General features: G+C 50.8%; 1 protein-coding gene across 1 annotated transcript in view; it reads right to left on the reverse strand.

Annotated features, from left to right (window-relative positions):
• Nucleotides 1–13,031, reverse strand: part of LOC115082115 (collagen alpha-1(V) chain-like) — an 82,546-nt gene extending 69,515 nt beyond the window's left edge. Inside the window, 1 exon segment of the mRNA XM_029586378.1 lies at nt 12,737–13,031. Within this exon segment, the coding sequence (XP_029442238.1) occupies nt 12,737–12,839 (103 nt within the window). The 5' untranslated portion in view covers nt 12,840–13,031.
• Nucleotides 13,032–15,733: the final 2,702 nt, after the last annotated feature.

Consider the following 15,733-nt stretch of genomic DNA (forward strand, 5'->3'; position numbering starts at 1 on the left):
AAAGGCAAACAGCCCGGTGTGCCCAGAAAGCTTCCTTACACAGGCTAACAGACAGTGAGGCATTCATGTGCCGAGGGAGGCAGGGGATCCCCAGCCTGCAGATTGGAAGCAGATGAGGGAGAGCGAGAGAGACACAGCGAGCAGCAGCAGCCGTGCCTCGTCGCAGGCCCCTGGCACTCCCTGCCTACTGCAGGGACATTTCCAATGGCGCGCCCTCAGCACCCCCAAAGGTGTCGCCGAAGCCAGAGCTGGTGCCAAGAGGGCTTACGCTGGTGGATGGCAAACTGGCACATCTCTGTGCGTTTTTCTTGTAGTTATCAATCATGCGGGCGCTCTGCGTGCTGTACTTATTCTATTCAAGGAAGGAAGGATTTAGCTCCCTGGAGTCAGGGTGGAGGCTGGGGGTTGGGGGTAGGAGCACAAATGTGACATCTACTGTGCAGACCCGGGATCTTCTAGGAAAGGAGCCAAGGACTGTCAGTGCCACGGTTGGAGTAGGCAGGAAGGGGAGAAGGTTAAAAATGCTAGAAGTGGGGGAGGGATGGGAAGGATTCTGGGCAGCCCAGTAGAAGCCCAGCGGAGCAGGAGGGAAAAACTACAGGGGACGGCACGAGTGGGGAGGCGGGGACGTGTGGAAACTGGAGGACGCTTTGGGCAGTCGGATATGGAGGAAGGTGAGAGAAACAGGAGGCGATGAGGTGGGGAACGCAGACTGAAGTGATGGAGATGATAAAATAAAAACTAAAAACAGGACATTAAAAAAAAAAAAATTGCAGCGAAATGGAGAGAAACGGGCTGAGGGTTTAAAGGGATGGAGGTCTTTGAGAGAGGCGGAGGCCTGCAGTAATCCACCCCTGCCGCGCTCTCTCGGCCTGGATGCTGCGGAGGGAGGTCTGTTTCTAGCTGGCAGCCACCCCAGGCTACGAGCACGCCGGGCACTGCCATCGCTTTCCGCCGCGCCTCGCCCTCAGCACGTGTGGATTTTATTTCCTCTCACTTTGTAAAGCAAATTAAATATAAATCTCCCCGAGTTTCCTGCAGATTCGGCACCTTTACCCATCTGTCTTCGACATCAAATGACCGTCAGGTACTGTGAATATAGAGGGGGACTCGCAGCAGTTCAGGAAGGACCCTGCATTGTTCATTTTACCGGGGGGAGTTTCCTCCTGCTTTGCACCTTCCAGCCGTGTCAGAACCAGGGCTGGGGGTCTGGTGCCACGATCCCTCATTTGCCACTACTCAGGAATTTCCAACACCCCCCCCCCACCTCTGTTTTTATATTCCCTCCCCAGCGCATCTAGTTTGGTCACTGCTGGGGGGGGGGGGGGGAGGAGGAGGGAGGGGGCCTGCCCCAGGGCTCCTCCTTCCAGAATCCTGCAATGACAGGTTCTGAATCGGGCCATGGGGTGTCACCCCCTTAAGCATTGACCACGACTCACTCTCCTCCGCCTGGGGCTGTGAATGCTGCCTCTGTCTGCACCATCTCCAGCCCTGGCTCCGGCCGACCCAGGGATCAGAGGATTGGACATCGAACTGGGGACCTTCTGCATGGCGATGTGCAGCACTTAGCATCTGAGCAGCCAACCGGGCTCCTATCTATCTATCTATCTATCTTCCTATCTATCTATCTATCTTCCTATCTATCTATCTTCCTATCTATCTATCTATCTTTCTATCTATCTATCTATCTTTCTATCTATCTTTCTATCTTCCTATCTATCTTTCTTTCTATCTATCTATCTATCTATCTTTCTATCTATCTATCTATCTTCCTATCTATCTTCTATCTATCTATCTATCTATCTTCCTATCTATCTATCTATCTATCTTCCTATCTATCTTCTTTCTATCTATCTATCTATCTATCTATCCTATCTATCTTCTATCTATCTATCTATCTATCCTATCTATCTATCTATCTATCTATCTATCTTCCTATCTATCTATCTATCTTCCTATCTATCTATCTATCTATCTATCTATCTATCTTCCTATCTATCTATCTATCTTTCTATCTATCTATCTATCTTTCTTTCTATCTATCTATCTTCCTATCTATCTTTCTATCTATCTATCTATCTTCCTATCTATCTATCTATCTTTCTATCTATCTATCTATCTTCCTATCTATCTTTCTTTCTATCTATCTATCTATCTTCCTATCTATCTTTCTTTCTATCTATCTATCTATCTATCTTCCTATCTATCTTTCTTTCTATCTATCTATCTATCTTCCTATCTATCTTTCTATCTATCTATCTATCTTCCTATCTATCTTTCTTCTATCTATCTATCTATCTTCCTATCTATCTATCTATCTATCTATCTATCTTCCTATCTATCTTTCTTTCTATCTATCTATCTATCTATCTTCCTATCTATCTTTCTTTCTATCTATCTATCTATCTTCCTATCTATCTTTCTTTCTATCTATCTATCTATCTATCTTCCTATCTATCTTTCTATCTATCTATCTATCTTCCTATCTATCTATCTATCTTTCTATCTATCTATCTATCTTCCTATCTATCTTTCTTTCTATCTATCTATCTATCTATCTTCCTATCTATCTTTCTATCTATCTATCTTCCTATCTATCTATCTATCTATCTTTCTATCTATCTATCTATCTTCCTTTCTATCTATCTATCTATCTTCCTATCTATCTTTCTATCTATCTTCCTATCTATCTATCTATCTTTCTATCTATCTATCTTCCTATCTATCTTTCTTTCTATCTATCTATCTATCTTCCTATCTATCTTTCTTTCTATCTATCTATCTATCTTCCTATCTATCTTTCTAATATCGATCCTAATCTATCTTCTATCTATCTATCTATCTAGCTATCTTCCTATCTAATCCTTTCTTCTATCCTATCTATCTATCTGATCTTCTATCTATCTTTCTTATCTATTCTATCTATCTATCTATCTTCCTATCTATCTTCCTATCTATCTTCCTATCTATCTATCTATCTATCTTTCTTTCTATCTATCTATCTTTCTTTCTATCTATTTATATTTTTTTTAATTCTTATCGGTTTTTTTTTTAAATTGCTAATACATACTTTTTTTAAGCAGGGAGATTAATCTTCCTGCTTTGACAATGATCATAAGATTGAGGTGTCCCCAAAAGGGGGAGTCAGGTGATGGGGCATTAATCTCTCTATATCATACAAGATTTCAATCATAGCCAAAATGCCAAGAAAGGCTCATCCTTGTCTCATGGCTAAGAACCTACACATTGGATCTTAGCCAAAGGATGACTATTGTTACATGACTGTGGTACACTATGACTTTTTTTTTTTTTTTAAACAGGTTTAATCCTCCAGCTTTAGGAATGTTTTGTTTCATCGCTGCATCTCCAGTGAGGTAGTGCGGCAAGCCCCTCCCCCTTCCCCGTATTGCACAGATTCGCAATCTCGGTCGAGAGGCCAAGAAGGAACTATCCTTAGCTCATAGCTCAGACCCTTGCACTTGAATCTCAACCAAAAAAAAAAAAAAAGAGGCCAAGAGCGAAAATCTGGTTCCTTTGATGGGATCGCGTTGGCCCCTGTTCTAAGCATCCATCACATCCCCCCCAAGCCCATAAAAACAGAAAAGAGACTGGCTTTGCACTAACTTGATCTGGCCGAGACTGGCTCATTATTAAACACCAGACTTATTTATTGACAGTAAATTTATATTAGGCCCAATTACCAGCACATCTGTTCTAGGCGAATTACAATATACAAAAACAGACCAAAAAATAAAAACAAAACAATACAAATAACACAACAAAATAAACAAAACAAAGCTAAAATAATAAAAAAAAAAAACAGTGATAAAAAAAAGCTTCTTTAAATAAATGGGTCTTTAAAAATTTTTGAAAGTCCAACATGTGACATAACTGGAAAGGCAAACTATTCCAAAGTGAAGGCTCAACTTGCAAAAAGGTGCGATGGCTAGTCTTCTGAAGACGCGCTGCCTTTGCGTCTGGAATAGCTAACAACTGTTGACTGACAGGGCATAAAGTACGAGAAGGGCAATAGTTCACCATTAATTCCTCTGAATAAACAGGACCCTCCCCATGCAAAACCCGGTACACTAAAGTCGGGATCTTGAACTTTTACTTTCTGCTCCATCAGGAGCCAACGTAGAATTGGCAAAACAGAGGGAGATATGCTCGGGAGGGGGCAGCCAAACACCAGCCCAGCAGCAGCATTCAATATGACGTGCAAAGCCTGCACGTAACATTTAGGCAGACCAATATAAAGAGCATTGCAATAGTCAACTGTAGATAACCAAATGCCCGAACAACTGATTTACAATCGCTCTTATCAAGGAAAAAACTTCAAATGTCGTAACTTGCGAAGTTGAAAAAAAAAATCCCCGTTTTCACCTCAATACACAAGTTGGGGCATGAAACCAAAAAATCGATTCTATCCCAACTCTTGTAGTAGAATTGAGCTGAGTCAGAGAATACAGTATTCAAACCTTCCAAAGGTAGGACGCTTACAGGAGAATGAGCGATCAACGGAAGCCCTGTTTTAGCAACAATTAATAATTTGAAACCATTGCTCCTCATCCAGCTATTCACAATCAGGATGATTTTGCTAATTTGACAGTGTCTTCCAGTGAGTTGGTAAGGGGGAACAAAAGTTGTATGCCATCAGTGTAAATTCAAAAGGGAATCCATCCCCCCCCCCCCCAGATTTTCTAGTTGACGACAAAAGTGGGAGCAGATACTCCCAAGCCAAAGATGATTTTTCCCACTCTAGCCCCACCGCATCGCCGCAACTACACCCTTAACACCTTATCTCCGTTATCCTCTGCAATCAAAGGTGGCAGAGACGCCTGGTAAAACAACAACTGCTGGATGTTTTCTGATCCAGTTGACAAAATACGCCACGGACACCAGCAAGGTCTCGATGCTGGTGATCGTGGCAAAACCCAAACTGGAAACCTCTTAAGGATATTATTGTTGTCTTCCAAAAAAAAAAAAAAAATCTGTCAGTTGACTCAAGCACCTTTTCCAAAAGCCCAGGAAGCTTTCTCCAAGCTTTCTTGGCTCGCCGCCTCTCCCACTTCTTGTGAACCGGAGTGGCATTGAACCAAGGAAGACAAGGACGCATTAAAGGAAGTCCAAGAGTCTTCATTGGAGCAACCTTGTCAATTACAGTGATCAATAGTCAGATTTCGCCATGTCGGTCGGTCTCCCCACGGGATCGACGCACTAAACAGGGCGAGGCTGTTGGCGGGGGCGGTAAATTTTTTTAAACAGCCGCACGAGAGTACTAGTGCACACACGAGTATGCCGACTCGCTCGCATGTGCGCGCAGTTTTATATGGACGCCCACATGTGCACGTAAATGCCGACCCTACCGCATAAAGTGGGGGAATTTTGCTAGGTATGTGCGCCAACGCGATAGCCCCAATTTGCCCTATTAACAGATTGGGCTTCCTAAAACCCCCCCCCCCCCCCCCATTAATTTGCTTCCCTTTTACCTTTTTCACCCCGACTGTTAAAACCCTGCTCACTCGTTTAGTTTCTTTTAATTTTTATACTTACTCGCCGTCCGTAGCTGAGGTGAAGTTACGCGATAGGGGAACCCCGGCTCGCATCTGTGCGCGTAAATACGCGCAGATTTCAAGTTCACTTCCCGGAACGCCCGTGTCCCGCCCATGCCCCACCCAGTCCACGCCCATGACCCATCCCCCCCTTTTTTTTGGCTGTTTGGTTTGTGCGCATACCCGCGCGCTTTTTAAAATCCGCGCCAGCCCGAGGCGCGCGCGCACGCATCTCCCGGCTCTGGCACGCGCCGAGTTCTATTAAATTTCACCTAATTGGCACGAATCTAAGAGACAAAAGGAAGTGATCTCGGCGGTCGCCCAGGGCGCTGCAGGCGGGCAGGGCGCCCTAGTGCAGCAGGTTTTTTTTAAATCCAACGAGGCAGGAGAGGCTGCGCGGAGGAGCTGGCCTGGGTGAAGGGAGGTCGGTAGGTAGGTAAGGCTGTCTGCGGTGGGAATGAGTGAGCTTAGGGTGGCTGGACACCCTTCCACCGGCCCCTGCGCATGGCAAAGGTTAATGGAGACCCATCCAGCACTGCCCCCCCCCCCCCCCAGGATTATGTCCCCAGCTGCCGGATGCAGAAGCCTGACTACTAGTAGATATCGTTTCGTGTTTGTCGGGTTTTTTTTGGGGGGGGGGGGGTTTCCTTCGGTCTTCGTCATTGGCTTTCTGCCATTTAGGAAAGATGAGCATGCAAGTTCTCATACTTAATTCAGCACTCGGTCCCCTTTCCCCTCCCACCCCCAGCACGTCTCACTACCAAGCTACCCAAAAAAAATTCGCTAGTCCCCCTGTCCTTAAAATTCCCGTAATTTCCTGAAGCCCTTGAAATATCCGAATGTCTCCGTGAACGTCCTCCCTTTCTCGTCTTTCCTCCAGCGAGGGGTGGGGGGTGGTAACCCGCGTGGTGCGGCAGGTGGCTGCCGTGGATGGACCGCACGGTTCCCTCTTCTGTTTCTCGTTCACACACACACCCCCGGTTTGCGTTTTGAGAGCCCCTGGTGAAGGTATGGCCCTCCGGCGCAGAAGCTCCAGGCGAGGCCTGGGCAAGGCACACGTAAGCCGGCGGCATTTCTGCGCACGGCTTACACGGATTAGGAGACGCGAGCCCTGGGGCCCAGGACTCCGCTGCTCCCCGATGGCCTCCGTCAGCACAGGACGGAGCGCGTCTCACCTGAGAGAAGTAACAGTAAACCTCTGTAAGCCACCCCGGGGGGGGGGAGGGGTGTATCTCCTACAGATTTACCAATGTACCGGGGTGAAAAGCCGAATTCAAGGAGCTGCGTTTCAGAGAGGGGTTTTTTTTTGTTGTTGTTTTTTTTAAGCCGTGCGTTTATCTAATGACAGCGTTTTTGGTTTATTACTGATGGCAGAATAGCAGTGCGGAGGTGGTGAGCAGAGGTGTCTTGCTGAAGGGTCTGCACAAGCCGTTCTGTGCCCCTTCCACGGAGATGAGCTTTGCTGCTGCTGCCACCGCCACGTCTGCAGAGGACATCCCGCGGTTATTTTTAGGATCCCCCGCTTCACTGACATATTTATGCTGCACGGTAACCACAAGGGCTGGCAGAAGGGAGCCAGGGACTCAGTGGGCACTGCAAGAAAGGAAGCTTTCATTCACACTGCAGATTCTGGGGACGTGTCTCATCCAGGTAGTGAGCGAGCCCTCCTGCTCTCTCTCTCTCTCTCTCTGCCCTTGAGTCTTCATTCAGTTATTCCACCACGGTTCCTCCCACGAGTTTCCATTCCCACCCTTGCTCAAAGTGACTGGAGTTTTCATTTCTCTATTCCACCATAATGACTCCCACTTTCCACCTCTGTTCCTTGACTCTGTATTCCAAAAATCATCAGAAGTAGGATAATTTCCTTTCCCTCCCCCAATGTCTTCCATCTGCTGGACCATCTCCTTCTCACTTCTTCTCCTCTGTTGTTGCACAATCCGCCCCTATTAGCAAATGAAACCCGGCATCACCACAAAAAAAGCGGGTCAGCTTCAGTCCCCCAGGTCCTTCTGCATTTCTCAAACCCCCCCCCCTTATCCACATGAACTCTTCACCGCTTGCCAACATCACACACAGGATCGACTTCCATCGCCTTGTGACTCGGAGGTGGGGAAACTCCGGTCCTCGTGGGCGGGCAGGGTTTTCAGGACATCCCTAACGAATGCAGACGAAACGGACGTGCATGCCATTGAGAGATCGTGCGTGCTGATCCGTCTCACGCATGCTCATCAGGGACAGCCTGGGAAAAAACCCCATGTGCTCCGCGGCCCCCCTGGAGACCGGGATGTCCTCCTCCCCCAGTCTCTAACCCAAGCCCATCAATCCAAGCATCACCTACCTCCCTTTTATTCAACAGCTTTACGCCACAAAATGAATGGCTTCATATTTGCTCGTCTAAATCCATCCCTCGCTTGCTCGGCTGTATTAACAAGGCTCCCACCCTCTCATTAGGTGGAAACAGACCTGGTTTTCGAACAGGGCCATCCTGCAGGCCACGGAATGGAATTGCTTAGGCAGGACCTAACTCTTCACAGCACGGGCTGGGCAGCCGTGGAAAGGGCTCTAAGCAGCACCCGCGTGACCCAAGCTAACTCCAGGTCATCGCAACCTGCCCATCCACTCCTGGTTGACTCTTTCCTATTCCCTAATGCATCGCAGAGGACGAACCCGCGCAAGGTGGAGGAACGAGGAGGAGAAGCAGGACCGGGCGTGGGCCCTCGGGGCCCACAGGAAGCTCACAGCTGTCGGCGCGGGACAGAGGGGCCCCGCCTACTCCCCCTCCCGAAAAGAGCGAGGGCGGGAAGAATGCAGGCGCCAAAGCAGAAAGCAGAGCCAAGCAGAGAACGCGAGCGGCCAATGACCTTGATGTTCGCCAAATATATCAAAGCAGTCTTCTTCTTTCAGTCTCGCCGGGACTGCTGGAGAAGCGACGGGAAATTCCTCCAGCAATTGACCAACCTGATGAATTGCCATGGATATACCCAACTTTCCACATAAAAAAATGACCCCATGCTCCTTCTCTCTACAGTCACCTCCCCCCCGCCCCGCCCTCCCTGGCCCCTGTAAGCTCTTTTCCATTTCCTCCGCAGGGGCTGCTCCGAACCCTGATGGCGATGGCGGCGGCCGGAGTAGCTCCATCGCCAAGGTGCCAGCCAGCGTGCGCTCCTTCCCAGGCTCCACCTCCTCTGTGGAAGCCAGGTGGGGGGGGGGGGGGGAGGAAGCAGGGCCGCCGTGGGATTTGGGGGTGCGGGGGGGGGGGGGGGTGTAGGGCTGCCATCCGGATCCGGATTTTCGGGACAAGGTTTTACCCCACTGCCTGCTGTTTCTTTTTTAAACCCCCACCCAGGCTAGAGAGACAAGTGGCCGGCGGTGGGCCACCCTTTCGCCCGGCGCAAGGCTCTATGCCTCCTACGCCCGTTTCGGTTCACGCCCCCCTATAACCCCCTTTTCTGGATGCTGGAAGGGAGAACACGCCGAAATCTTGAAGTCCCTTGGCCTGCGCGCGCTGAAGACAATCGCGCCCACGCTTCGTCCGTGCTGCTGGAGCCCTCTCCTCTCTCCCTCCGGCCTTCCCTGCTTGGGGGGGGGGTGTCTGCCTCCCACCAGAGGCCTCTCTCATCAAAGATCGATCCCCCATCTCCGCTGTCCCTGTTTTCTGTCCGGTTATCTTGTAAAGGAGAAATAGATGTGTTTTCTTTGGGGGAAGTGTGCGTGTGTGTGTGCATGTGTGTGGGTGTGTGTGTGTGTGTGGGTGGGTGAGGGAGGATGCACGATTTATCCCACAGATACAGATCACCCCCCCAAACCGTATCCTTTCTGTCCGCCAGTCCTTGCCAGATACAGGAGGGGGAGGGGGGGGAGAGGAGAGAGGGAGGGTGGGCTTGATGGGAAAGAAAGAGACCCTCAGAGAAACAGGTAGGGGGAAAGGGGATGGAGGGGAGCCAGGGTTAGGATAGGGGTCACAGGGAGGGGCGGATGGGTGCAAGAAGAGGACAGGAGAAAGGCTGTAAGGGCAGTTCCCTCTGGAGCGCTGCACAGCTCTAGCACACAGTTTGCTTTATAAAGGGGGCGCATCTCGGCTGAGTAAAGTTTCTCTTCTTCCAAGTGCCAAAGTTTAACATTTTTATGAAAAGTTAATGCATTCTGCCTCAGACGGCATTTCTTATTTTTTTTTTTTCCTCCTCCTGCAGCTTTTTTTTTTTTTCCCAAGTTTATGAAAAGTTTTCTTTGTCTGGAGGATGAAAAACTGGTAAGAGTAGGAAAGAAAGAAAAAAAAAAAAAGAGAGAGAGAGAGAGCCGGAGCGGCGTGGCTGATGAGCGCCGAGCCCAGGATGGAGTGTGCAGATGTGCGGCAGTCATTAAAGGTTTCCTGCCCTGCCCTGCCCTCCCCCAGAGGGGCAAGGGGGGGGGGGGGAAGGGGACTGTATGTGAACCATTCACTGAGAGCTGGAAGGCTCCATCCTTCCCAAAAAAAAAAGGAGAGCAGGTCCAGACAGGGACAAGGCTAGGAAAGGCTCTTGGGGACTAGTCCAGGCCGGGACACAGAGGGCTTAGCCTCCTGCCCCCCCCCCCCCCCCAGCCCCAGGTAGTCTGCAGCAGGGAAGCGTGGAAGGGGGCCGAGCCTGTGGCTCCAGTGGCAAGGGAAGAGGGGTGAGTGTCCTGCATGAAATGCAAGCCCACGGAAAGCAGGACGTTTGTTTTTGAAAACTTGGCTGCGAGGTTGCAGGTAGTCTAGTGGTCCGAGGGGGCCGGCGGCTGGTGGAGCCGGGGCTCGGATCCTGCTGAGATTCCTTCTGACCTTGGGCCGAGTCAGGTACAAACTTAGTTACCTGATTCACAAAAAAAAAAAAAGAATCTGGCCCTTAGACTGTAAGCCCTCTGGGACAGGGACCTGCATTGTAACTTGGCCTTGAGCTTGGGTTGGGAAAAGACGAGCAACCAGATCCCAAAATACCTTCTGCGCTTTGCAACTAAGGCACTGAGGGGAAATCTGGCAAGCGTTAGAGCGGGGGGGGGGGGGGGGGGGAGAGAGACACATCCAGGAAGAACTCATCCTGTTTTCAGGGCAGCGATAAGGGTCTTCTGCTGGAGAGAGAGAGTTTAGATGTTTTGACTGCCTGAGCCCAGCTGAGATGAGTCATTCACTGTGAATTTTATTAAAGGGCTCCCAAGCCCCAGAGATCTCCCCCCCCCCCCCTCCATGCAAAGGAGATGGTTGAATTCAAAACTATCATCCCTGCAAAGTAATTCAACAGACATATTTTGCAATCCCAACAGTTGGAAATGCTGCTTTTAACGTTTTATTTCCCGGCTTGGAGGGAAGGAGGATGGGAGGAGGATGGGAGGTGGGGGTGTGTGTGTGTGTGAGGGGGGTGCTTTGAGATATTGGAAGCAGTTGCCAAAATATCAGGGAGAGAGGGGGGCTAAAGATAGCCCGGGAAGGGTTCCCAAAGAGGAATGCGTTTGACACTTGCTTCCTAAAACCAAAATAAATATCCAGTGTCCCTCTCTTGCATCTGACAGCCCCAGTCCACCCCCCAGCCCCTGCGGGACACACACAGAGCCTTCTGTAAGCAGAGCCCTGTGTGTGCTTCAGTTATCCCAGTGGCAGGGCTGTCCCTCGCAGTCAAAGCGGATATGGGGTGACAGGTGAAGGCGGTGGGGCCGGACTGGAATGTAAATCCCATTCCACACCCCCCCCCCCCCCCCCCCCCCCCGCAGCCCCCAGGTCCTGGGATGGGGAGAGAGAGGAACCAGGAGGGCTCAACTATACAGAGGTGAGCTAGCAAAATATTATTTGAGTTCCCCCTGGGGATTCCATGCTGGGGCATTTGCAAAATGAAATGCATCTGGTCCATCGATGGTACTGGATCCCCCCTCTCTACCCCCTCAGCCTTCAGGGGCACCCAGGGCCCGACTGCAACCCAAATGGAGGAAAAGGACCATTGGTGCTTCCTGCAGCATCTGCAAGGCACAGCCTGAGCTCCGACAAACATACCTGGACCTGGTCATGCTCGGTGGGACGGGAGGGTGATAGGAGGGGGTGGAGAGATCAGGTGGAAGGGGGGAGGAGTTGGCGTTGGGTTTGCATTTGGGAATTTTCTGTGCACGGAAAGAAGGCGCATCTCAGCTGGACATCCAGGATGGGGCCACTTTGGTGTTTGTCTACAATGTCACTTAACGTTTTATCCTTGGCTACCAACCCCTCTGCCAGCACATCCTTTCCTATAAGTAGGCCCCCTCCCCACTTTTCTGGATGGTACCAGCTGCAAACTGTGCACGCCCTGTGCTACAGACAGACCCCCCCCCCCCTCACAACACATCTCCCCATTTCTGGCTGCTTCTAAATCCCGTCTGCCTCTGACTCTCTGCAGCAGCTCCTGGATAGCCCGGTACACGCACTGATCTTTCAAATCATAGAGCCCATGACAGCTCCCCAGACCTAGCCCAGTTAGCATTTATATAGCCCCGACGTGCGCTTCGCAGTCAGGACATTTCGGAAGTACAGGTAGAGTCGGGACCCCTGTCAGCGGCAGAGCCGGGATTCAAACCCAGTTACAGCCTCTCGGGGCTGCCGGCAGGAGCTCACGCCTCTACCAGTTATATTCCCACTCTCTTTTGCATGACAGTTAAGCCTTATTTAAAAAACCATGTATTCCCCCATTCCAAACTTATGGCAATTTAAGTCTTTGAGGATGGCCCCTATTGCTGTGCTGCATTCTGCTGTAAAATTTGTATTATTTCCACCCCTAATAACAATCTAAACCTTCCCCTGCCCTGTACAACCGCTATGTCCCCGCAGCCCCCAATCTCTGTACCGCTGGTCAGCGTACCCCCCCCCCCTCCATAAATGCCTTCTTGCTGACAATAGCCCCCTCCTTCAGTACCCCCAGTCAGTGCCCCCCTTACTGACAGTGCTCCCACCTCAGTACCCTCTCCCCACCCGTCAGCGTCTCCTCCCTGAGTGCCCCCCCCCCACTCCAGTAACCCACTTATCAGCATCCCCATTCCCGACAGTGACCCCCTCCCTCCCTCCCTCCGTGCCCCCTCTTACTGACAGTGGCACCCTGCCTTCTCCCCCCCCCCCCCCCCCCCCCGCACACAGCAGCCTCTGGAGGTGCGCGGCCGCTCCCAAGGGTGCCCGGGGCAGAAGACAACGATGGGGACCGGAGCCCGCCGCTTACCTGCCTGGGCTGGAGACCATCTCCAGAGCATCAGCACCAGGGCGAGGAGGGGAAGTCCTGAGTCCCAGAGACGCCTCCCGGGGCCGGGGCCCAGCTGCTGCATGCTGCCAGGCAGGGGGGGCTGCTGCAGATGCCCTTATGGCTCCCAGGCAGCAGGAGGAGGGAGGGCAGAGGCAGCTGGGCCGCAGAAAGGATGCCCGGAGCAGCAGCTGCTGGACTTTCGGCTGCCCAGGCTAGTATAGCTCCATCAGGCACCGAGCTGCTGGTGGCCAGATCGCTTTTTTTTTTAAGGGTGGGAGGGAGGGGTGGATGAATGGATAGGGGATCGGGAGGCTGGAAAGGGATGGTCAGGGTGGGAGGGCTGCAGGGGTGAGAGGGTGTGTGCTAAGTCAGGGAGTGGGCGGCCCTGGCTGCATGTTTCACTCAGCTGCTGTCTGGCTGCCCCCTGCTCCTACCCCCTCTCTTCTCCAGACCGCCAGATCCATCTGAAGTATAAACTCACAACTCCCTGGCTCACTCACTCCTCCTTCCCTCTGAACACACAGGCAGCCACTCCCTAAAGCTCAGGTTCACACCTTCATACCAACCCCACCAAACTACATATGCAGGCATGCCATTCCCTAAGTGTCTGATAATATCAGGTACGACTCCCCATCCCTGATCTCAGTCACCCCCCTCCAACATCAGAGACCCCCTCGGTTCCCCATCCTCCCCTCTAATCTCACACACCTCCTTTCACCATCTCCCATCTGATCTCCCTTTCCTCTCTAACCTCTGACGGGCCCCCCCCCCACTCCCACTCTCCACCCCCCTCCCTCTTCTGAGAAAGCAAAGCTGCTTTACCTGTAGCAGGTGACCCTCCGAAGGAGTAACGTCATCGCCGCTGGACAACGACTGAACCTTTTTCCCATGGAATTCTTAAAACTCTTTTCTCGGTTCTGCGTGTTAGTTTATCTTTTCTGGGTTTTTTTTTCCTGGAGGAGGTGTGCGAGGGCGCACTACTCTTGTGCAGATATTTTATCCAGAGAGCGGAGGGGAGGGCATTGATCATCGAGGGGGGGATGCATTATGTTCTTAAATCGTGCGTCCAAATATCGCTCTCCCTCGAACATGTTGAAAGCTACGCGCAGGCAGGGCCGGTGCGTTCCCAATAGGCAAACTCGGCGGTTGCCTAGGGCGTCATCCATTAGGGGGCGGCAAAAAGCAGCCATGTGGGGGCCGCGAGCGGAGTCTATCCCGCTCACGGCCGAGAGAAGCAGAGACGCGGTGGGGCCATGAGCGGTGCCTGTTTCCCTTTGGAAATGACCTTGCAGGCCCATGTCTACCTTGCACGTGGACAAGTTTCACCCTGTCCTCGTTGGGACAAAGTCCGCCGTTGCTTTCAACCTGCAGGACCTTGCATCCATTTTCAGAGGGAAGCGATGCATGTGCTCTTGCTCTGAACCTTGCCACACCCCTGCATTTTGAGCAGGCGGTTCCCCCCCCCCCCCCCCCCCCCGGAAATGTCGCATGTAGGAGTTTGAAAGCACACTCTATGCCCCATTTAATTTTCTTCCTCTGATCCGAACGCGCCCCCCGGGAACACCTCCTCCTAATATGGTTATAAGCGAGTGTCATTTCGTGAAGCGACGCGTGGCACTTTTAACCCCATTGAGGGAGGGCGGTCTTCGGACAGTCGACGAATGCAGGCAAAACATGGGGGCGCAAAAATGTTTTCTGAGGTGCACTTGCGACCCAAGAATGCCGAAAGCTGGGGGAAAAAAAGCCTAAAAAAACCCAAACCTTAACATCTAGTCGGGGAATGATGTCCTGATTAGAAAGTAACATCTGTAATGCAGCGTGGCAAGCAAGACGACGTGAGACGTCCTGTGAAGATGTGGGAGTGCAGACGCACAGAAGTATTTCTAAGAATTATCTGGAAAAAGATCCAGTTGGTCTCAAGTGATGATGTTACCCATCTGTGCATTGCACGTCGTCTTCGGGGGGAAAAAAACCCTGCACTTGTCACCACCCTGGGCCTCCATCCCACCTCCGAGTCCGTTGCATCTTGCATGCACTTCTGTTGTCCATCCCTTCCCCCCATATAGTGTCAGATGCACCTCCAAACTCTAGCCTAAGCCTCCCTCCACTAATTTCAGACGCACCTCCATTCTCCACCCCATCCCCCAATCTTCATCTCCTCCTTTAATCTCCAGTCCACGCCTGAGCCTCGTGCAAATCTCGCTGCCTTATCCCACCATCCTGCCTCTAACCTGATCCACACTTCATCCCTGATCCCCCATCCCACTATCCCTCATCTCCATCCCCCCTCTCATGTCGGGCACACCTCCATTCTGCATGGCTGTATAAATCATTTCATAGACTCAGAGCTGATGTGTCCTCATAAGGCACCTAAATGCAATAATACGTGCTTCTGCACGAGGAGTACATTCTCAGAATAGCTTGGATGAAAACACGGCATACAGGAGGAATTCTCATTTTCCAATGGCACAATCAGAGGGAAAAGTTATCATGACGTATTTTGTATGCATTTGGTTTCACAGATTATTCCAGAATGTTTGGCTTCGGTTAGTTCCTTGAAGGAGAGCTTTCAAGCTATTTTTTTTATTTCCAAATAATATATTCCCCTCCACTCCCCTGCAGTTTTTAAAACCAGATTTAAATCGTGAGTGCTTGTTTCTATTTAAGAGGTCCAGTCAGACGCTTTTAAAACATGATCTAAATCGATGACTGTGTCCTGTGGGTGGGCTTGCATGAGGCTCACCTTTCCAAAACGGCGAGTATCAGCGCCACCAACTAAGCACACGCTACATTACAAAACTCCTTCACGCCTAGAGCTGTGCCTGAGTGTGCATAAAGAGAATGGAAGGGAAATGTAAAAATGAAATAGGTCGATTCACTCACTAACTTGCTGCTTACTAGTTATCATTTCTAAAGTGCTGACGTTGTGCAGATATGCGTAAGAGAGACCATCCCTTCTGCGTGGAGGCTACAGTC

Source organism: Rhinatrema bivittatum, unplaced genomic scaffold (assembly GCF_901001135.1).
Source record: "Rhinatrema bivittatum unplaced genomic scaffold, aRhiBiv1.1, whole genome shotgun sequence".
Classification (NCBI taxonomy): domain Eukaryota; kingdom Metazoa; phylum Chordata; class Amphibia; order Gymnophiona; family Rhinatrematidae; genus Rhinatrema; species Rhinatrema bivittatum.